The sequence below is a fragment of the Drosophila teissieri genome, chromosome 3R, assembly GCF_016746235.2.
Source record: "Drosophila teissieri strain GT53w chromosome 3R, Prin_Dtei_1.1, whole genome shotgun sequence".
NCBI lineage: Eukaryota > Metazoa > Arthropoda > Insecta > Diptera > Drosophilidae > Drosophila > Drosophila teissieri.
In genome coordinates, this window is record NC_053032.1 from 4,549,537 (window position 1) to 4,570,865 (window position 21,329).

The 21,329-nt window shown below is 40.5% G+C and overlaps 3 protein-coding genes and 1 long non-coding RNA gene across 6 annotated transcripts; 2 read left to right on the forward strand and 2 right to left on the reverse strand.

Moving 5' to 3' along the window:
• Nucleotides 1–58: 58 nt before the first annotated feature.
• Nucleotides 59–18,366, reverse strand: LOC122619409 (putative cysteine proteinase CG12163). Of its 2 annotated transcripts, XM_043796331.1 has the most exons (6): nt 18,052–18,366; nt 7,923–8,339; nt 1,840–1,967; nt 866–1,612; nt 623–804; nt 59–566 (listed from the first exon to the last, which is right to left on the reverse strand). In XM_043796331.1, exons 1-6 carry the CDS (start codon nt 18,157–18,159, stop codon nt 292–294), a joined length of 1,857 nt encoding a protein of 618 aa, XP_043652266.1. In that variant the 5' UTR covers nt 18,160–18,366; the 3' UTR covers nt 59–291. The 2 variants fall into 2 exon arrangements, with proteins under 2 accessions (XP_043652266.1, XP_043652267.1); XM_043796332.1 differs by lacking the exon at nt 7,923–8,339 and having other exon boundaries at nt 18,052–18,360.
• LOC122619414 lies at nt 3,781–4,260 on the reverse strand. Its single transcript, XM_043796341.1, has 2 exons — nt 4,110–4,260; nt 3,781–4,052 (listed from the first exon to the last, which is right to left on the reverse strand). The coding sequence occupies exon 2, from the start codon at nt 4,039–4,041 to the stop codon at nt 3,781–3,783; it is 261 nt and encodes an 86-aa protein (XP_043652276.1). The 5' UTR covers nt 4,042–4,052; nt 4,110–4,260.
• On the forward strand, nt 9,753–10,144 carry LOC122619415. Its single transcript, XR_006326080.1, has 2 exons — nt 9,753–9,904; nt 9,993–10,144. It is a non-coding gene; the product is annotated as an uncharacterized LOC122619415 (long non-coding RNA).
• Nucleotides 17,092–21,299, forward strand: LOC122619410. 2 transcript variants are annotated; one of them, XM_043796334.1, is made up of 3 exons: nt 17,092–17,800; nt 19,783–20,815; nt 20,870–21,299. In XM_043796334.1, exons 1-3 carry the CDS (start codon nt 17,788–17,790, stop codon nt 21,297–21,299), a joined length of 1,476 nt encoding a protein of 491 aa, XP_043652269.1. In that variant the 5' UTR covers nt 17,092–17,787. The 2 variants fall into 2 exon arrangements, with proteins under 2 accessions (XP_043652269.1, XP_043652268.1); XM_043796333.1 differs by lacking the exon at nt 17,092–17,800 and adding an exon at nt 18,991–19,597.
• The last annotated feature ends 30 nt before the right edge of the window (nt 21,300–21,329 follow it).

A 21,329-nucleotide genomic window follows, 5' to 3' on the forward strand; every position in this document is an offset into this window, starting at 1 on the left:
GCGGCCAAGGCTGCCTTCGATTCAACCTCTTGTGTGACAATAATAAACCCCTTCCAAGTTTTACTTCTTTTACAATTTGTTATTTCAATTTAAAGCGGAATATGTGGATGCAGATTTTTTCGTGAGATTACAGATGCCAGAAATGATTATACTATATAGGCGACGCCTTGAAACTTACCGACTCCCTTATCGTGTCGGTAAAAGAACAATGAAACGGAATTGCACACAAAGATAATGACTGAATTGAATATATTAACCTAGATATAGACGTATGTATGTATATAATTGGACTCAAATCAAGTCGGCGAGCACAGCCGAAGTGGCCATTTCACTGACCCCGCAGGTGTTGTCACCACGATAGACGCGATAATAGCCCTGCTCTCCCCAGCGCGGACCCCACGAGTTCTTCACAATCCAGTAGGGCAGGGTCTTATGGAAGTTCGGATATTCGGAGACGCCATACCCCACAACCAAAACACCGTGGTCTAGGTTTTTCTTCGAACACAAGGCTTTCCACGGATGGGACACACCGCCGCGATAGAACTGCATAGCATTCGCATTAATGCCTAGAAAGATCAACTGCTTTAGTGGGCTTCAGAGCTTATTATTGTCATCGATTTACCGATCGAAATGGGACCATTGGTGAGCAGCCACTCCTGCATGGCGGTCTCATTTCCCTTGGGAAGATCCACGAAGCCGGCAACCTGAACGTGAGACAAAGTCCTGTTGAAGTGGCACTGATTCTTTTTGGCCTTGTATGGATACTCAGCTTCGTACTCTAGGCCGCCAATATCCTTAATGGCTCTGTAAAAAAAATATTCTTTAAGTAGTAGTACATTATAATGTCCATTTCCGCGTAACTTACTTGTAAGCATTATCCATGAGGCCGCCGTTGCAGGCACTATCAGTGGTATCACAGTCAAGCAGCTCCTGCTCGGAAAACTCTTTCAATTCGCCTGTTTTCACGGCGTACAGACCTTCAATGTTTCCCGTCACACTGAACGCCCAGCATGAACCGCAGGATCCCTGGTTTTTCACTTGGGTGACAGCATTCTTCTGCCTCCAGTCAAATTCCTTTGGCAGTTCACCATGGTAAGCCGGTACGACAGCCACCGATCCGCCAGTGGCCTTTGCCTCATTACGCTGCCAGAGTCCCGTGCGTTCCTTATATTCCGAGCTGGTCATGTCAGCAAACTCCGTGATGCCGTACTTGGCGCTGCCCATCTCGTTGGCGTTTAGCTGCTCGATAGTCTTTAGATTCTGACGGAAAATGCGTTGGCGCATCTGGCGCTCGGCGGTGCTCACGTAGCGACGGCCAAATCGCACCTGAAACTTATGAAAGAGGTGGTCCACTTTGTCAAAAGCACGATGGCTGTGCTTCTTGTGGGTTTTCTTTTCGGCCCACTCCGCGGATCGCGTGTGTCGGGCCTGGACCACCGGCTGGTTGCGGCACTTAAAGGTGATTTCGTGTTCATCCTTTCTCACCCAGACCTTTGTCCAGATATCCACGATGCATCGGTGCTGCTCTTCCGAGCCATCGATTAGATCCGCATCGATACGAGTCAAGATGCCCGAAGCCACTTGTCGAGAGGCTGAGTATACTTTAACGATTCTAAAGTACACAAAACGGGCAAATCAATTATAATAATTAAACCATAATGAAGCAAATAAATCTACGAAGCATTCTATAATATTTTGAAAACAAATGCAAACATTTTTCAAAAGTCTGGACGTCTTATATAGTCTATGGTCGGGACTGTTACGCTGTTTGCAAAAAATATAGCATACCCTTTTACTCTACAGAATAAATGAATACAAACATTTAGGATGGTGACTTACTTGTAATGGGGACCCTCTCCCGCGGTCAGTTTGTCAAGAGATTTTTGCAACTGCGCCTTCGCAGCTTCTTCATCGTAAGCCTTATGCCCACCAAAGATATCGTTTGCGCTACGTCTACTGCGGTGGATCTGGAAAAAAATGTATACATAAAAAACTGGGATAATGGGCTAAGATGGTAAACATATTAATTTGGCTTATTTATACGCAGTAACAGCATCGTTGTATATAACTTTCAATTTATAATACATAATTTGGTTACAGCGATATAACATTTACGGATTCTATTATTTTTCGACTATTTCACGTATAACTTTATATTCTTTGAGCAAATGCTCGAACTTTTCTGGTTTCTGTTTTATACAGTTACTTGATAGTAACACAGTATACTATAATCACTAGTCGATTTTATCTGAATTTGTCCGTCAGTAAGTCCATCCGTCCGTATGTCCGTATGAACGTCGAAATCTTGGGATCAAAAAAGCTAGAAAGTTTAGTTTGGGCATGCACATTCCATTGACGTAGCACAAGCTTTTAACCTCGATTACACATTACAATTACAATAAATGTAAACGCCTCCAGGTTCATATTTACTAGGCCAATTGATTAGTCCCCGGCATACCACAGTAAAACATATTTTTAAATTAAATCGCCAACCTTTAAAAAGCATGTTTATAAATTTGTCAACTGTGGGTTCATTAGTTTGTGAGTTATAGCATTTTGAGTGAAGAATTTTGCTGTTGTAAAGAAAAGGGATACAAAAGAATTTCGCGTGTTGATAAAAAACTGCTTTTTGAAGGGGAAAAATACAGTTGATGCAAAAACTTGGCTTGATAATGAGTTTTAAGATACTGCCCTAGAAAATCTAATGCTAAGTTTAGACGTGGTAAAATAATTTAGTCATCCGAGTGGACTGCACACGATAAACCCTCTCCAAAGCGAGCCAAAACATAAAAAGACGGCTGACAGGGTTATGGCGTCTGTATTTTGGGACACGCGTGGAATTATTTTCATTGATTACATTGAAATAAGAAGGACTATTACATGGAGCTGTTAGACCGATTGAAGAACGAAATCGCCAAGAAATGGCCGCATTTTAATAAAAAAAAAAGTGCTGTTTCACTAAGACAATGCACGATTTAACAAGACAGTGTAAACGATGGCAAAAATTCTTGAATTGGGTTTGGAATTGATTTCGCATCCAGCGTATTTTACAGATCTGGCACCAAGCGACTATTTCCTGTTCTCCGAAGTCAAAAGAATGTTCGCTGAAAAGACATTTTCATCGAATAAAGAGATGATTACCGAAACTGAGGTCTATTTTGAAGCAAAGGAGAAATCGTACATAAAAAATGGTATCGAAAAATGGTAGGGGGACTATATTCAGTGTATCACCCTTAAAGTGTTTTACATCAAAAAAGAACCAATTTTGCCAAAAATATATTTTTTACTATGGTAGGCTTGGGACTTTTCAATTGACCTGTTATTTCTCGTATATTTACATCACGGTTGCACTTTCACTAGATAAGTAATGGAATCTGATAAACGAGGGGCTTGAAGGCGTTTTTAACCGTTTTAAATGGCTAATTCCCAATTTGAAAATGGAATAGCAGAAATATTTTAATCACACTTTTAAAAATTGTTGACCATTTTGAGGGACTGTATGATTGAGAAACTATTATTGTTTAATTTTAAATTCCCTAAAACGTCGAGATTAACGCGAACTTATTTTGAAAATATAAAATGTACATTAACAAGGATTGATATTTTTACAACATAGCTTTTTGGCAATATTTTTTCGTTTAAAATATATGTTATGGCCTAACCAAAATTTGGAAAAGTGGTTTTACGAATTAGACCACGTCCAACTACTTCGAATGCGTAATTAACTAACTACGCTCTAGCGCGGAACCAGATCGGTGAACAGGAGTTGCGGATCAAGAATCAAATACCGCATTCAAAGGGCAGGATGTAGTCGTCTAGCAGCCGCACACGCCGGAGTTTTCCTTGCGAGTCGACACCCACGTCGCCGCCACTGGGTGCAGCCAGCTGTCCGACTTTGAGCTCCTCCTTCTGCTCCCTCAGTTCGACCTGATCTCGCTGCACCACCAACATGCCTGCTGCTATTGCCGCCTCCTGGCGCAGCCATCCGGACATGATCCAGATACGACGAATACAGGTTGTCAGTGCGAATTGCTTCATCATGGAAGAAATTTCTGCACAAACCCTATTTATTAATCTATAACTATTTTAGACATTACATATTTACCTACCTTATAAAATAATACAAAAAATATATATCTAGTGGCTTCGGATTGAGTTTACCGAGTAATGTGGACTGAATTTGGACTGGGACGCAAACGACACTGACAACTGTATTCGCCCTACTTTGACCTTTATTTTCAAAATATATTTGACTATATGGAAATGAGGGGCTCCCTACATCTAAGGTTATATTATTATTATTTGCTGAAGAAATATCAATATCAAATATCAATCCTTTTATACCCTTTCATTTCTGTAATCTTGGATAAGAAACAGATTAGTGAAGATTTCCATAAGCCTTCAGAATATTCTCCACACAGGCATTTTGCGCATCAAGGCAAAAGACAGGCCAAATCAGCCCTTTGTTTGCTGTCTGAGAGTTCGTTAATCTTTTCCTAATTACGGAACACGGAAACAAACAGTCACACAGCTGTCACCACATCTGAGCACCGACAGCAATAGGAGTGGGGTTGTGAAGGAAATATAAACAAGAGAGAACGCTGTACTCGAGTTCCTTGACTATCAGATACACGTTACTCAGCTAGTGGGAGTGCGGACGAGAAAATGTAACCATCTTTTTGACATGTTGATAGAAATTGGCAAAAGAAAAGTATAAAATAAAAGAATGTTGAAAAGTTATTGTTTCTGAGATCCCACTTCATACGAACGGGCAGACGGACATGGCCAGACCGACTCCGCTATTGATCCTGATCAAGAATATATGAATATACTTTATATGGTCGGAAGCGTTTCCTTCCCCCTGTTACATACTTATCAACGAGTCTAGTATACCCTTTTACCCTATTCTACTGTATAATTATATACGAATGTAGATGAAACAAGGACATGTCTGAATTTATATTACTAAATCTGACAAAACGACACATCGTTCTAGTACACGTGGCTGGAAGAGTTGCGGCGAGGAACATGACGGTCCAAACGCATCCCCCAAAATTGTGATATACGGCAACAGGGACATCGAGAGACACAAGCGACTCATAAACCATTCAATGCCGAACACAAAACCAATTAAACCAAACATTTTGGCTGGATATTCGTTCGCCGGCTTGCATCGATGATGGTAATATGTTGATGGGAGTTGGTTTCTGAGGACCCGGAGCCCCAGTCTCTGACACATCCACAGCCAGGAGCCAAATGTCTGCTCCTGCTGACGCACCCGAGGAACGGGCATGGCGAATGCGTATGAGAACTGTAGATAGAACGACACTGAAAAGATTTTATGGCCTACAAGGGCTAGAAAAACATGTATGTTGGGGAAAAGGTAGAATTATATTTTCTACATTACGTCCGCCAGCGTAATTATACCCGGAACTCGTAGAGTAAAATGGTATACTAGTTGGTATACTTCGTTGAAAAGAATGTAACAGGCATAAGGAAATGTTTCCGACCATATAAGGTATATATATTCTTGATCAATAGCCGAGTCGATCTGGCCATACCCGTCTGTACGCCTGTCTGTCTGTCCGCATGAACGTTGAGATCTCAGAAACTATAAAAGCTAGAAAGTTGAGACTAAGCATGCAGACTCCAGAGACAAAAAAGCAGAGCAAGTTTATTGAACTATGCCACGCCCAAACTTTTGAAAAAATTGTAAAAATTTGTTTATCCTTGTAAATTGTTTCTCGACTGCCTTTTTGCCACGCCCACAAACCGCAAAAAAATGTCAGTGTTAAAAATTCTCCATCGCACTTCCACTAGCTGAGTAACGGGTATCAGATATTCGAGGAACTCGACTATAGCGTTCTCTCTTGTTTTTAATGTATTTGAGATTATATTAACTTTCAAACTGAAATGCATTGGAACTATTTTTGGAGTGCAGGTCTCCTAGCTGCGACAACAATACCGAATGGAACACACGTCGTAGCCATTAGTGTATAATTAAAAATACAGGAACACAAAAAGAAGCAGTCGTTGGAAGACCCTGTGAGTCACTGTGTCCGACCATGAATTTATTAAGCTGCCTGTTCAGCACACCCTTTTCCAGCCTCAATTCAACTGGCCTGGCCTTCTATTTAACCCGTTCTAGCCCATCCCATCCCAGCGCTGCTGATATCCCAGCATCGACACGAGAACTGTTAGTTCAAATCTGTATTTCAATTAGAATTATATCGTAAATGATGTTTCCTCGGCCCTGGCGCCACAGGGGATATAGTTGGTGGCTCCTGTGGGTGGGAGCAGTGTGCAATGGTCCGTGAAATTTATTTGGATGTATAGACAGTCAAGTGCTATACTTCCTGACATTTGCCGATAATCAGCAATGCAACTGAATGGTTCTCGTTTTCAAAGCACTTTATTAATTTATTTCGCGATGACTTTTCCAAGAGCTCATTAGGCACTCATATGGGTTGGAAATAATGCGGCTGAGGGAATTTCCGTTTGTTGAACATGTCCAACACAGATTAAAACGAATTACTGCGTTCAGATATAATTTATATTCACTTAGGTATGTGAGTTCAAACAAAGTAATTAAAAATGTTAAAGTCTCAGTGATAAAGTATTAAATTCTTAAATCTGGTAACGACCAAATGCCTATTTAGTTTAAATTCAATATACTACAATGGAAATACTTTTGCTCACATTTCTCCAATCTATTGAGTGCGATGAAATGGCTCACACATAGAAAACACATGCGTTAGGGTAATGCCGTTACTATTAAAATTTCAGATTGGGTCATTGATTATTTAACCCCTTATGCTCTCACCGTTAAGTCGGGTGGAAAGTACCCACCGCCGGGGACAAGTCGCCCAGACCCACTGTGCGTTGCATCACAGAGTAAACCGCTGAAAAAGTAGAACACGAGGATAATGAGAACACTTGCCTCGCACTCTGTGTACTTCTGCTTCTGTCGACACCGTGGGCACTACACGACGAGCAGGAGAGGAATCCTGAGCCTCCACTCACTTAACTTTTCATACAAAGCGACACTTGCCCACTCCCTAGCCAAGACGTATACACAGGTGCAGATGGCCCCTACACAGGTGCCACGAATACGGCTAAGATACGGCGGGTTAAACAGATTGCGGCCGTAATTTGAGAGCAGAAACTCATTTGATTATTAAGGTGAAATAAGTGCTCTGCGGGGAGTTAAAACGCGCAATGCCGAAGAACACAACCCTCATCATCGTCATCAGGTGAAAAGGCAAGCTTAAATAAATTCAATTAAATAACATTTTTCTTTTTTATTGTTCGCATTAAGGTAAGTATGTATAAAATGTGAGTATTTACGTGTAAAAGACAGAGACTCTGAACAATGGAATTGAGTGTGTCTGGGATGATAATGAGGATATTTATGATAATGCTGTTGGTATGGTAGTAACCTCAACATCCGGGTCCTTCTGGTCCCGGGCGGTCTCCTCGTGTTGCTGCCCCTTCTCTTGGCTTTTCTCGAAATTATACGCACCCACCGATAGGAAATCGTCGAGCCAACGCTTCTCATTTTCTTTTAGCTCCGTGGCGGTTGCGGTTGTGGCTACGACATTCTCCGCCTCATATCTTTTTTTTTCCACATCACCATTGCTAATTGCCGTAGCCATCTTATTAATGTCGTCAGGTGGACTAAGCTTGGTGACTGTTATGGATGCGGTTAGGGCAACAGGAGCTGCGGAATTCAGAGAGTCAACCTCACCAGGAGAAGGAGCAGCAGGAGAAGGCACAGGAACAGGAGCCGTTGGAGCAGATTTGATAAGACTGACCTTCCGCTTCATAGATCCCAGGTTAGTGAGAATCTGTGACTCCAGATTAGCCATCTCTGCGTCGTTTAGTTCTTTCCTCTGACCGCCATTAAAGACGCTATTACTCACGTATTTCTCGTTAAGCAGTCGTGCCTTCTCTGCTGGATCTGCGGCCACCGAGTTCTCCGCCGAGTCGGTGCAATTGGAGGTGACCAGTTCGCGGTGCTTGTCTCCCCATTGGGTGCGCAGCCAAGGCTTTTCCAGGATGACCATGCGGCAGATTATGTCCGCTTCCGTCGGCTGCGTAGTCTTCGTGTTTACCGCATTTAGCAGGATTTCATAGCGCACTCCGGCGGTGATTTCCCGAAAGGCGTCGATGATATTCACAAAGTTCATCGACAGGGGCAGGAAGGTCATAGCAATGTTCTGGACACCAATCAGGTTGGGCGACAAATACTCCCGCTCGCCGGGATTCAGAACGTGGACCAGCGTAATAGGGGGCTCACTGACCGTCTGATCCGTTGTCGTTTCAGAAGTTTCCGTGCTCTATTTATTCGGGTTTCGAGGATTGGGGTGTTTGCGTATTGGTGTGTGTTGTGGGGAAGGACGAAACAAAAAGCAAAACTCATTTGAGGATACACACATAGAGAATTCGGTTGGAATTGTAGAGTTGGTGATCCAGATGCCAAATTGTAGTTAGTGCGTCTTTGTAAAGGAGTGGGTGATGTTTTAATGGTGTAAGCCAAGCCGTGTGGTGATTGTACTATACAGTGTGGCTAACAAGCTTAAACCAGTTCGCCAACATGGTTAATCCCACGAAAGATACCAGGTTATTATACCATTCAAACCAAATTAGTTCGCAAATTAACCGCTGGATTATCATTATGATTTGTGATGCAAAGTAAAATAGCATACAGATTTCTATTTCAATCGATTATGTTCAAATAATTATAATAGCTTATAATATCCTTCATATTGATAGGAATTGTATTCTGGTGGGACTAAAGTGACTAAAACTATTTAATGCGTGTTACACCTTATAAGCAACCAAAACCGAAAATGCGAGAAAATCCCCTAAATTTCCAATTCAGGGGAGAATTACGCCACATGGGGGTTTAAGGTTAGTTTTAGACGAAAGCACTGGAGGCATGACTACCTCCCCCAAAAAGCCCCGTTAATCGATGTACACCTGCTCGGTCAGCCGGTCCTAAAGCCTAATGAACTCCGCATAATTGCAACTGCAATTGCGGTCAAGCTGCGGCAATAGATCGGGACATCAGACGACCAATCAAGTCAATCACTGGCCAACGCTTGACTGGGCTTTTCAGGCCACAAAAACTAATTAACCGCCGTAACAAAACTTTAACTATGTGTGCCACACCGAACTCGTTGGTGTAACATTGCAGCACAATTCATCGATAAATGATGAGACACAAATGCAGAAAGCCGTTGACAGACAGTTAAGGCGGCTAACTATCTTTTAGTGTTGCTCCTGTTGGACCACTTGGAGAAATAAAATATCTTGAAGTATAGTGACAGTATCGATGTGTCAAATATCCCAACCCTTCAGTACCAAAATTCCTTGCCCGTATTTTCCCTCGCCAGAGTTCGAAAAACAAAAACAAATCTCACAGGCTTTTTCTTTTTACGCCGAATTCTGTCGTGGCTCTGCCGCTGCCCGCAGTTCATATTTGTTGTTTTTTTTTCGAAGTAGTTCGGGGCAGTGACCAAAAATGAGAGTGAGAGATGAGAGGAGACAAAATCAGAGTCGAGAAAAAACGCAATGTATAGACTTCTAAATACCGATCTAATAATTGGTGGGATATTTATAGTTTTAAGTGTATATATAATTTATATTTGTTGATTTAAGGATTTTAAGCTTTTTAAGAAATTAAACTGTCGCTATAGGCAACGCAAGTGCGTCCGTTTTTAATTATTTCTCTATGTAATTTTAATTACACGGGATCATTATGGTCGGAAATACCCTGGCAAACGCCTGTCAGAATTTTCGGTTTCGTTTTCCGTCACCCCTTTTCTTTTGCGTTTGCTTTAAATTGTAGAACGTGACAAGTGGTGTTTGGAAAATTTTCAACGTGAAATATATAAAACCGGTAAGTAGTGTTTCGCATTGGTAAATTAGCATAGCTAATTGCATTCCAAACTACATGATATTAATATATGTATATTTTTTTTATATAGTTTTCTTTACAGATAGCATAAGCACATTAGGAGGCCAGCCCAGCAGCCACCGGAGAAGGCCTTGCCCCACTGGCCGCACTTGCATTTGTTAAAAAGAACGCAAACAAAAATGGGAAAAAATTAATGTAATAAAAGAAAAAATAAAAATTTAATTTAACATTTAAATACATTTTTTGGGAGATTTTTCTAGATTTACAGGTATATTCCTAAGGAATTCCTTGGGAAAATCCTCGGGAATTATTCGGGAATTCCTCGGGAAAACCCCTTGCTTATTTTATGGCATATGCATATGGAATAATTCATTTCTTTTGGATATGGGCAATTCTCCAGAAAGTACAACCGCCGCCAAAAAATTTGAAGTCTATAAAAGTGGGGTTTTTTCACTTATATGTATACAAAATTAAGAAAATTTAAGTAATATAAGCATTTTTGACATTTAATCGTAACACATTTTGAAATATTTCGATGCAAATCGAAGAAGTGCAAAAGTTCTGTTTAATACATTTATAGGGTTTGATTTGATTCTTTTTTTTAAAGAGAGTAAATATGAATCGATATTCCCTATTTTACATCTAGGTATATAGTTAAAGAATATATACAAAATATGAAAGAAACAATGCGATAGCTAATTACGGTAAATTTCTCATAAGCTTATCAGTTTCTATTAATGTCGCGTGCGACATCGAAAAAAAACATTTGTTATCAGTGCCCCTAAAGTTTTTGTCCAGTGATCTTCCAATCTTGTGTCCAAACATATATTTAAACATAAAATTTAATAAAATATAGTTTGGTTGATTATACGCACATCGTTTTTCCTTAAAAAACTTTTATTTAATGTAGATGAATAAAGCCAAGGAGAAAAACAAATTGAATTGCAAACGTTGGAGAGTAAATTTAAAAAATGATAAATCAAAAATGGAAATGCAGAAATTAAAGAACAAGAAAAGAATGCGAAAGGCCAGAATTAACTGGAAAAAATTTATTTTATATATCTTCACAATTTGATAATTTGTCAATGTATAATAAGTTAGATGAAAAATGGAAGGATGTGCAAAGCATACGTGGTATAAGCCAGATTGGTTTGGTTGCAATGGCCAACAGACGAAAGCTACTATGTAGAACAGCATATTCATTAAAAAAATTATTTTTGACTTCTTCAACTATATAATTTAAGTTAGGTAATTCAAGTTTTTTATATAAGAAGAATATGTACAAATATGTACATTTTGTAACTTTACTGAAGATATTTTGTTAAGTTTGAAACTAATTTAAAAAATAAAAAAAAAATATGTTAAATATATTAAGAAAAACTTAAAATGCATTCTATGTTCTTCCAATTTACTTAAAAAGTATAAAACAGTTTAGACAAGAGAGAACGCTATAGTCGAGATCCCCGACTATCTGATACCCGTTATTCAGCTAGGGGAAGTGCGAAGAAGAGTCTTAAACACTGACAGTTTTTGGCGGCTTGTGGGCGTTAGATTGGGCGTGGCAAAATGTTTTTTGGCAAATCGATAGAAATTTACAAGTCTAATACAAAAATGAAAAAATATCAAAACATTTTTCAAAAGTGTGGGCGTGGCAGTTTGTGGGCGGTTGAGTGGGCGTGGCAAAAAGTTGTTTGGTAAATCGATAGAAATTTACAAGACTAATATAAAAATGAAAAAATATCAAAACCTTTTTCAAAAGTGTGGGCGTGGCAGTTTTGGGCGGTTTGTGGCCGTTAGAGTGCGTCTATGTCCCTGGAGTCCCCATGCTCAATCTCAACTTTCTAGCTTTAATGGTTCCTGAGATCTCGACGTTCATACGGACAGACAGACGGACAGACGGACATGGCCAGATCGACTCGGCTATTGATCCTGATCAAGAATATATATACTTTATAAGGTCGGAAACGCTTCCTTCTGCCTGTTACATACTATTCAACGAATCTAGTATACCCCTTTACTCTACGAGTAACGGGTATAAAAATATGATGGAAGAAAATGTCGCGTGCGACATGACGCGTGCGAAAGTGAAAAATTTAATTTAAAAACAAACTACATACTTAATATTTTTAAGTCAACTCAAATTTTTTATTAGGATGAATTGATATATAATACATTAAAATTAATTGCATAAAAATCTTAGCGAAAAGTGACTTCTGTCTGTGTCGCGTGCGAGTATCTTACATTTTGTAATTATCTTGAAAACGAAAAATTGTGCGAAATCGACCTTTACACCACTTATAGTGCTAACCAAGAGCTATACGTTTAGAATTATTTAAAATTAAGTCTTGGTATATGTTTTTTTTCGTTTGAATGCGTACAAATGTCGCGTGCGAGAGAATGACCCATATGATTATCAAGCTGCGTATAATTAGTTGAAAATTTAAAAGACCAAGTTACTAAGGAGAAAAAAAGGAGTAGTGGGAAAATTCGGACACCATGTAACTTTCAGTTAAGCCCTTTGTAAGCCATTGTTTAGATCCCAATAGACTTAATGGCTGATGTGAAAACCCCTAATTTTCTAAGTGTATTTCTGCTATTGCTGTTGAAACAGCGCAGTTGACAGCAGCCGGCAGAGTATGAGGATAAGATGTGGGACGGGGTCATCGGGTAGTTTGGGGGACTGAAAAACTTGGCGTCTTGTTGACATTTTGGTCGTTCATCCTCATTGCCGCTGACGTCGTGACAAAAACCGAAAAATGCATAAAAACTTTTGACAGCGGTTGCGCGTCACTGCAAGCGACGTTGATGCCCGCCTGATGCTGATTATGTTGAGTCGGTGAATTGAGGGACCGGGGAAAAAACAATGGGACGATAGAGGGATGGAGCAATGGAAGGTTGGTGCTACTGTGCTGCCGGAGTTTGTTTTTCAATTAAACTTTATGGTATTTTAAAGAACATCACAAGCCATACCAAAACACTATGATGGGTTTTTAAGTTCTGCGCCGCGCCCACTGGTAACTTTGACCCGTTTGTTGTCCTGGCAACTCCTTGGTAAAAGAGCAACCTATTTATGGAATACTCAGTTGGGCGTAAGCCCGTTGCCATCTTATAGTAGACTCGTCTGCACTGAGCGCATCTAGGGATTATAGATAGTGGTGACTGTCACCCGCCCATTCTGGTTGATATGTGATAGGGTCTCTTAGAGTGCCAGAAAGTGTTCCAATTATCTCATTCGGTAATGGTATAATGGATAAAAGGGTAAGGGATCGATGCTTCGACGCATTGCATTTCTTGTTGCGACCAGTGTAAAAAAGGTGTCTTGTTAAAAACTGAAAGTTTTATTTAATTTTACTCAGTTATTCAGTAACTCAAATATAATGCAATTAATCAATAAATATAGTGCAATAGTGCAAACCTAAATTATGCAAAATTGATTCAACTAAGAAGTGCTTTTAAAGTCCCCTCCCGCCGTATATGTACTTAATGCGTGTATTTTGGTGCGCTTTCCGAAACACTTTCCATCAATCAGCACATTGAATTCCCTGATCTGGACAACACAGCGTGCCAACACCATAAGCTCCTTTCCAGTCAGTGGCTTACTGAACTCGCGTGTAAACACAAAATGTGCCGGAGGAAACGGTTCCGGGGAAATATTAAACGTAATGCTCTCGAAACGAGGGGACTTGGTATTAAGCCAGTGTTAAACCACTTTAATTGATCGATCAAACAGTGCGTCGCAGTAGCGGCGCAGTCGCTGCAAATTGGCAATTTAGCTTGTGTTGCTTTTAATTAAAGTTTAATTAAAGCGATTGGCCCGCTCGGCGTGCAAATAAATGCAGCGCCTCATCATCATTGCGGAGATATTCTGTCATTGGCGACATAATTTTTTCACGCAACCCATTAACATTTTAAAAAACACTTACGCACGACCGGCTCTGTGAATCCCAAACTCCCATCCAAATCACACATATTCACAAGTCGAGAAACCGGTATAAAATTAAAACTTTCGGGGGTTAGGTTAGCTTACTCCGTATCTGAGTCGGAGTCTGAGTATATGCGTTGTGCAACACACTTGAGTCCAAGGTGAATATGCTACGCTTTTGGGTTTTGATGAGATGCGCACGTTTTGGGAGTGTTTTAGTGTTAGTAAAGACATTAACAATGGAAGGGGCTTACTTCCGTAACCTGCTGTGAATCTGAACTTACATAATACTGTGCGATTTTTTTAATAGAATCTAGGTTTTTTCTCCTTGTGCTGGGCTCTGAATACATATTGGATTATAGTGCAGTTTTCATTTTCTTTGGCATGCTTAACATCATTTTTCATTTGCTTAACATATTCAAGTTAGTTAGGGATCAAAAAACAAAATGCTTACTATAAGAGAGTTCTTTGCATTGCCGTTTTTGTACACGTAAGCAACCGTAGGTGTTTATATGTACTGACTTATGTTCATACATCAATTACTTCTCAGCTGATAGATACTATACAAGAGTGTCTAGAAATATATTCATAACAAAGATCATATTAGTTCCAGGACTATTAAATTTCACTTTTTGTCCATAAATCATTCGCTTCGAAAAAGCTTATTTTCTCCAGTCAGCTCCGCCAGATATAGATTTATTCTGCCTTGGTAATAACATTTTGAGGTCTAAATCGAGCCTTTGAATGCTTACCACATTTGAGCGTACTGATTTGGGGAATTCTATACCTTGCACCAACTAATAACAGATGATGAAATTTTAAATTCCGTCCACGCCTCACTCAACCATCTATATAATGATATTGGCTGCTATCCGGCATCAGGACCCCTGCAGATTCAGTCCCATACCAGCCACCCTATGATGGTACGGCAACCAATCCCTCAGTCAAAAAACCCCCTGACTTCCGACCCCACTCCACTCATAGTTTTAAGCTTATGCATTTACCATTGCAATCCGAGTCGCTCCACCACGGCACAATGGCACAGTGCTGACAGTAATCAAGAGGTGGAAATAGCCAAACTTTTTTTAGTAACCCAACAATTAGTGTACATATACATATAAGTAGATATAAACAATAGGAGTCTTTCAGATAAACATATTGATCAATATAGGAGAGGTATCTTCATTTGGTCAAGATTCTATATATTCAATAATATAGCTTATGTAACAGCACTAGGGATGCCTGCTTAAATTTCCAATCACATAATGAAGACACAGGCGCACACATGCCGCACTCCCCGTCATTTAACCAAAGATGGACCCCCTGGCCAAGCTCATTATAAACTTTGCCTTCACAGTTCCACTGGGTAGTAATTTGCGCCCTCTGTGTCGGGGCGGGGTTGCTATAGTGGGAGGGATTGGGACTCGTTGTCTTGGGCTGACAAAACCATTTAGTGAGTCCAGTGCCGTAATTTTCTTTGGCATTTCTATTAGGCGACAAATCATGCTCAAAATTATACGAAGGACGCCCAGACAAATGGATGGATCAATAGATGAGGTCCTCGACGGGCGGATTCAGCACTTCCAGGGCTGATTTGAATAAAGCCAAACGCCAGAAAGAAGAATCGCAATTGACAACCGCCGACAATTTGCTGGCAGAGCCGTCGATAGATTCGTAAGCCGCATCTTATTCTTTTTGGTTTGTTTTTGTGGTTTGTGAATCATCCAATTTGATTTTCAAAATGACAGCCACCAACTCCTCCAACCACTTCAGTCCGCTGGCAGAGTTTGTTAGACAATAGTGGCCCGTAAGTAAGTAAACATGTTTTGTGCGAGTCTTGCCGCTAATTTGACTAAATGAATATATTCATACTCAACTCGTGTGTTCCTATAAATATTTGCGCAAATGTGTTATATGTGCCTCTTTATCCGCGTATATATGTAGTTCCGCAATAATAATGAATATTATGCAAATTTTTTCATGCATTCTCTCTAGTCTCTGTGCTTGCGTTTTCGAGCTTTACCTTTTGAATTCAGCACACGGGGCATCCTGAACGACTGCCAAATCTATAAAATATATTTAATTCTAGTCCTAAAAATGTAACGTAGTCAACATACAAGTCAAGGCAATGCGGTAGAAGGAACATCTAGACAGCATGATTATTTATTGTTTTTTCAGGAAACTTGTTATGTTTGTAAATGGTATTTTTCATACATTTTTTGGATTGACATGGGAATTTGGATTCTAGCATGGGAATATAGTTGAGCGATGGGTAATACTCTGTTGACCCCTACCCCACTAGCTCTCAAACTCAGTTTATTTAAACTTATTTTTACTTTCATTGTGGCATGCGTCAAATTAAAATTCAACATTTTAAATGCAACGCTTGAAATTAATACCAGTGGCCGAACTAGTGCAACCCCTCACACCCACAACGCTGTGGCTTTAACTCGTTGAACCCTTTTTACGTTATATTTAATTATTTGCATATATAAATATTGTGCTTGTCGGAGTATGATGAATGCTGTGGATTTTTTTTTTTTGTTTTCGTTCTCGCCCTGCTGGCTACCGGCAATTTAATTGATATTGATGACGCTGCTCCAAATGGCATCACCCCAAAGCCCGGCCAGCTTTCCTTTGAAGGTAAGGGGCACCATGCGGTGTTCTTTTCGTCATTAATCTGGCCCATTACTTGGTGGCAAAGGGGCGGGGAAACGGTCATTTTGAAGTACCACAAACAGAAAGTTTAATTTATTTAAATTGAAATCTGTGCCCCATCTGAATCATGGATCGGTTAATCACAATTCCAAATCTGTTCAGGTTCTCGCAATAGTGATAAGATAAGATAAGATTTTAGTGTATATAACTTCGGTCATATTTACTACCTTAATAGCAGTCAATTGACTTGGCCGTTCAGTCTGCCTAAGTTAGCCTTCTATTTCAATTCCTAAGAAAAAGAAATGTATACGTTAAAATAAAATAATACTAAAGTTCAAATGTTACAGCCAGAAAATAATATCCAAAGGAATTCTTTTAATTTTAAATAAAACAAGTATTATATCATTTAAAAATGTTAAAAATATTAATTATTTATCCACAAAAATCTAAGTGTTTCCTATTAAAATATATTTAGTTCCTTTCCGCTTAAGTTTAAAATTAGCTGCAAAATTTGTGTTCAACCTGTATTTTGTCATTGTATTTATTAATGCAAACAAAAAAGCCTATGGTTTGGTGAGATACTCATCGCTTTCTAAATAAATTTGTTTACGTAACAATTTACTGTAGAAACTCGGGACTTAAAAAAAAAGATATATTAAATACGTTCCTCCAGAGGAATCTTTAAAATAATCAGTTGAATCAGTGAGTATACTAAAGGATTGCTAACCTTATATACATACATATATATTCAGGTAGCAATTAACGCATTAGATATATAGTATATATATATATATTATATACATAGATCATTCGATTTTAAATTCCTTTTCCGTTTGTGGGAAAGTGCACTTACAGGCAGACATTAAAACGCAATTTCGGGCACAAAGCAATTTTAAACGGACTAGGGCGGCCTATTAAAATACCTCGATAAGAAGCAGTTGCAAAAACAACGCAGTCTGGGGATCATTAGGTTTCTGTCGGTTAAAAATAAGCAAAATAAGCTGACATGTCGCACAATAAACAAAGGCGTAGATAAGCGAAACAATCAAAGTAGAGCACTGAATAGAAAAAGGAAACAAAAATAGAGCCCATCAGAGAAATACAGTTGAAAGAATGGATTATTCTTTAAACGCGCAATTAAACATTTTTTGGTTAAAACTTGAATTTTATCGCAGATTTTAAAACGTGAAAATCATTGTTCAAATGGAACTTCAGCCACTGAGGCTGGACAGTTGACCTTTTTTTGTCCGTGTAAAAGAGGGAAAAACAAAGGGCATCAGCCAATATGGCGAATGTGTGTGAGTATGGGTGTGTTCGGTGTGGGTAAGCAGGTAAACTTATGTGTATGTGATTTTGAGCAAGCGGGTGAGAGCAAATGAGAGTTAACTGTAAAATTGCATATTTTCCTCCTAATGTCGAACCGTTATTCCTTCCCCCAAGCCTTAGTCATTTTGAGGGGATAACGTTACTTATTTTTCCTCACGAAAGCATTTTGATGTGGAAATAGCCGCGTTGCTGAATCATAACAAAACAACACACGCACACTCACCTCCGCATCGCCCTGTGCCTGTCCCGCTCGCTCCTCCGCGAGCTCCTCGCCAGCTGCTTGGCACAGAAGCAATACAAGCGCAACTGTTGCTGCCGCAAACAGCCTCATTTTATCGTGTGAGAGTGGCTGCGATGGGGGCCTCAAAAATATCCGTCAGAAAATTTGTCGATTTTCGGTGAGTTCGTTTCACAATGACGTTAGCACAAATCACGCGCACAGGTGAAGTCGATTGTTTCACGTTCCGCTTACGAAATACGCCGCCTTTGCTGTTTGGTGGTTTTTGCCCTTTGTTTTCTGCGAGTCAGGGGTGGACCGATGATTGTTACTCAAATTGTCGATTTCTTAACATCGATATATTCTCTGCATGTATCGATTGCCTCGGATTTTAGGATTGTTCTTTTGGTCTTTGAAATCGATTTTTAGTACCCAATATTTTTATATCCATTTAGTAATCGATATTTCTAACGCCCTATTTTGATTTGCCAGAGTTTTTTATATTGTTGATCAGGATCAATAGCTGAGTCGGTCTGGCCATGTCCGTCCGTTCGTATGAACGTCGAGATCTCATGAATTATAAAAGCTAGAAAGTTGAGATTAGGCATGCAGACTCCAGAGTATAGACGCAGCGCAAGTTAGTTGACCCATGTTGCAACGCAATCTAACGCCCACAAACCGCCCAAAATTGCCACGCCCACACCTTTGAAAAGTGTTTTTATATTTTTTCACATTTATGTTAGTTTTGTAAATATCTTTCGATTTGTCAAAAAACATTTTGCCACGCCCAGTCTAACGCCCACAAACCGCCAAAAACTGTCAGTGTTGAAGTCTCTCCTTCGCAATTCCAATAGCTGATTAACGGGTATCAGATAGTCGGGGAACTCGACTACAGCGTTCTCTCTTGATTTTATTTCTGAACCATATAATTTCGTAGACTTGGTAAGCAATTAACTTAGATTTTGCGCTACTCCACGATTGGTTTATAACTTTTTAGCACCATAACAAATTTTCGTTTTTTCGTGTATATATAAGAAAATCCTTGTGCTTTTTTTTACGATCTTCTTTTTATGGATCAATGAATATATTCTATGGAAGGGTATTTAACTTTTTGGGACCTTAACTAAGGTTTTCCCAGCCCTTGCGACTGCGCAGACGAAGTGCATTCAAAACCAGGACAGCAATGCGGTGCGTGACCTGGCGAATGGTGTGCCCAAAACGGAAGTGCACAAAAACAAACAGTGCAGGGTTACCGCTGGCAACAACTGTATATTGTGCCTGGTATTGATAAAGCGCGTTTGCAGCAATTCCAGTAGGAACTCTTTGGCTTCTCGCAGCATGAACTCGCACAGTCTGAATTCCTTTGTAAAAGTGCCCATCGATCCGTGCAATAACTGTCCGGCGCCGGTATACAATCGCCCCAAGCTTTGCTCCTTTGGTGGAAGGAAGCCGCTTGACAAGGCTCCCACTTCACAGGCGGAGGCAGAAACTCCTGCTTGGAGAAGCCAGATGGGGGTCAGATCACTAGCTAAATTCTACGACAGTATACCTGGTGAGTTCGACTTATTCTTTTGAAATTTGTGTGAGATTTTTGATATGTCAAAAAGAATGTTGAACATTCTCGGTTGCAGTCCCATTAGATGAGGGTATCGACCATCAAAAGACACTCGGCTTATATTAAATTATAAATATAGATTATTGGAAAGTTCACAATTCTTAACCGTTTGGTTTCTCTAGACTACTGTGATGTTAAGCACCTGCACCAAGCAGAGTTCTACTCAACTCTGGAGAGCCTGCGAAGCACCAGCCGAGAACTGCGATCTCAGGCAGCAACTGCTCCAATTGTAGAGCAAAGTGCTAGTGTCAGCAGCAGTTCTGTCTGTCATGGAAAGTCTAAAAAGCGGCCTTCCAAGGGGAAAAAGAAAAAAAAACCTCCTTTGGTGCTGAATCCTGTTCCTCCGCCAGGAATTTTAGTGACCCCCGATCAACAGGATAGATGCGTTACGCACCCAGTTGTGCATACTCCCAGTTGTCTAAGCGATGAGTACGACAAGTGCCTTAGGAACTTGAGTCGCCTAAAAAGCTTTAAAGAAGATTTTGCTGTGGAGGTTGCAGATTTCAAGAGGTCCCTAAAGAGCTTTGAAGCGGAGTTTCGCAGGCCAAAGTCCACAAGCAGCAATGGGACTCAAACACAATCCAACAAGCAGAGTCAGACACAAAACCGCTGTCAGAAATCTGCCAATCCTGTCCAGAACACGGCAGAACGGGCGAAGTGCCGGAGGGAAATGTTACGCAGGTGCTTCAGTGTCAACGATCTTCAAGGAATTAGCTTAGAGGTTCACTCGAAGCCTTCCAAACTAGTTCAGCCTGCGCGAAGCAACTACTTTGCACCCAGTGAGCAGGAGGAAGTTCCCAAGATACATATTCAATCGCCCACCACCTCAACGAAGCGAAGTAGTAGTGCTTCCACCGCAGCAAGAGGTCGAGGAAGACGCGGCAGAGTAAGGAAACCAGGGCCTAACGCAAAGGATGAGAAACCACTACCTCCGCCGTACATCTATGAGTTGCCAGAGGAATCGGTCCAGAGAAGAACGCCCAGTGTGTCACCGCTGCACCCAGTATCTCGACCTAATCTAGCGGCAACTTTGAGGGCTGAAGTTTCTAGGAAAAAGGTTAAGGACCTGAAAAAAAACTGCACATATCATGATCCTCGTCCGCAATTCGATTGGGAGGTGAGAAAAACGCCTGCTTGGAAATCGCTGTCCTTGAAGTAAGTAGTTCGGAAATATTAAGTTTCCCACGATTTCATTGTTTTATTCTTTAGCGAATCTCACAAAGCTTTGTTATCCATCCGGCTGGCCACCCGGAAGGCAGAGCAGGCTTTTCAGGAGCGCCAGTATGAACTACATATGGAAATGATGCGCCAACGGGTAAAATCCGCTCCGCTTCTTCTTGAAGGTCCCACGTTCTGGGGCCCGGAAGTGGGCAAGCTCACCCACACCTGCCGGAGTGAGGAATTGCGTCATTCCTGTGAGGAAAGCCGGCAACGTAGAAAGAAAAAGTCCGAGTGTCCAGTTCCTGATGCGGATACTAAGCTGCAGCAGCTGCGCAAGATCTATGGTTCAGAAAAGTCTTCTTCGAGGCAGTCTCAAAGAAGCAAGCGGTCCGGACGACGGCCGCAGGGGCTGACGACCGACACGCCCAGCCATGATAGCGGTGACGACCTGTGCAGCGTAGATCGAGCTTTCCTCTAGAGACTCACCTAATTTACAAGCACATAGTCA

Excerpts from the sequence above, each read along its gene's own strand:
- LOC122619414 (XM_043796341.1), bottom strand. The coding sequence starts at position 4,041 with ATGATGAAGCAATTCGCACTGACAACCTGTATTCGTCGTATCTGGATC.
- LOC122619409 (XM_043796331.1), bottom strand. The coding sequence starts at position 18,159 with ATGAGGCTGTTTGCGGCAGCAACAGTTGCGCTTGTATTGCTTCTGTGC. Across the intron at positions 805-865 it reads CTCATGGATAATGCTTACAA|AGCCATTAAGGATATTGGCG; the intron begins GTAAGTTACGCG and ends TTTTTTTTACAG. Across the intron at positions 567-622 it reads CAATGGTCCCATTTCGATCG|GCATTAATGCGAATGCTATG; the intron begins GTAAATCGATGA and ends TGATCTTTCTAG.
- LOC122619410 (XM_043796333.1), top strand. The coding sequence starts at position 19,384 with ATGAACTCGCACAGTCTGAATTCCTTTGTAAAAGTGCCCATCGATCCG. Across the intron at positions 19,598-19,782 it reads ATTCTACGACAGTATACCTG|ACTACTGTGATGTTAAGCAC; the intron begins GTGAGTTCGACT and ends TGGTTTCTCTAG. Across the intron at positions 20,816-20,869 it reads TGGAAATCGCTGTCCTTGAA|CGAATCTCACAAAGCTTTGT; the intron begins GTAAGTAGTTCG and ends TTTATTCTTTAG.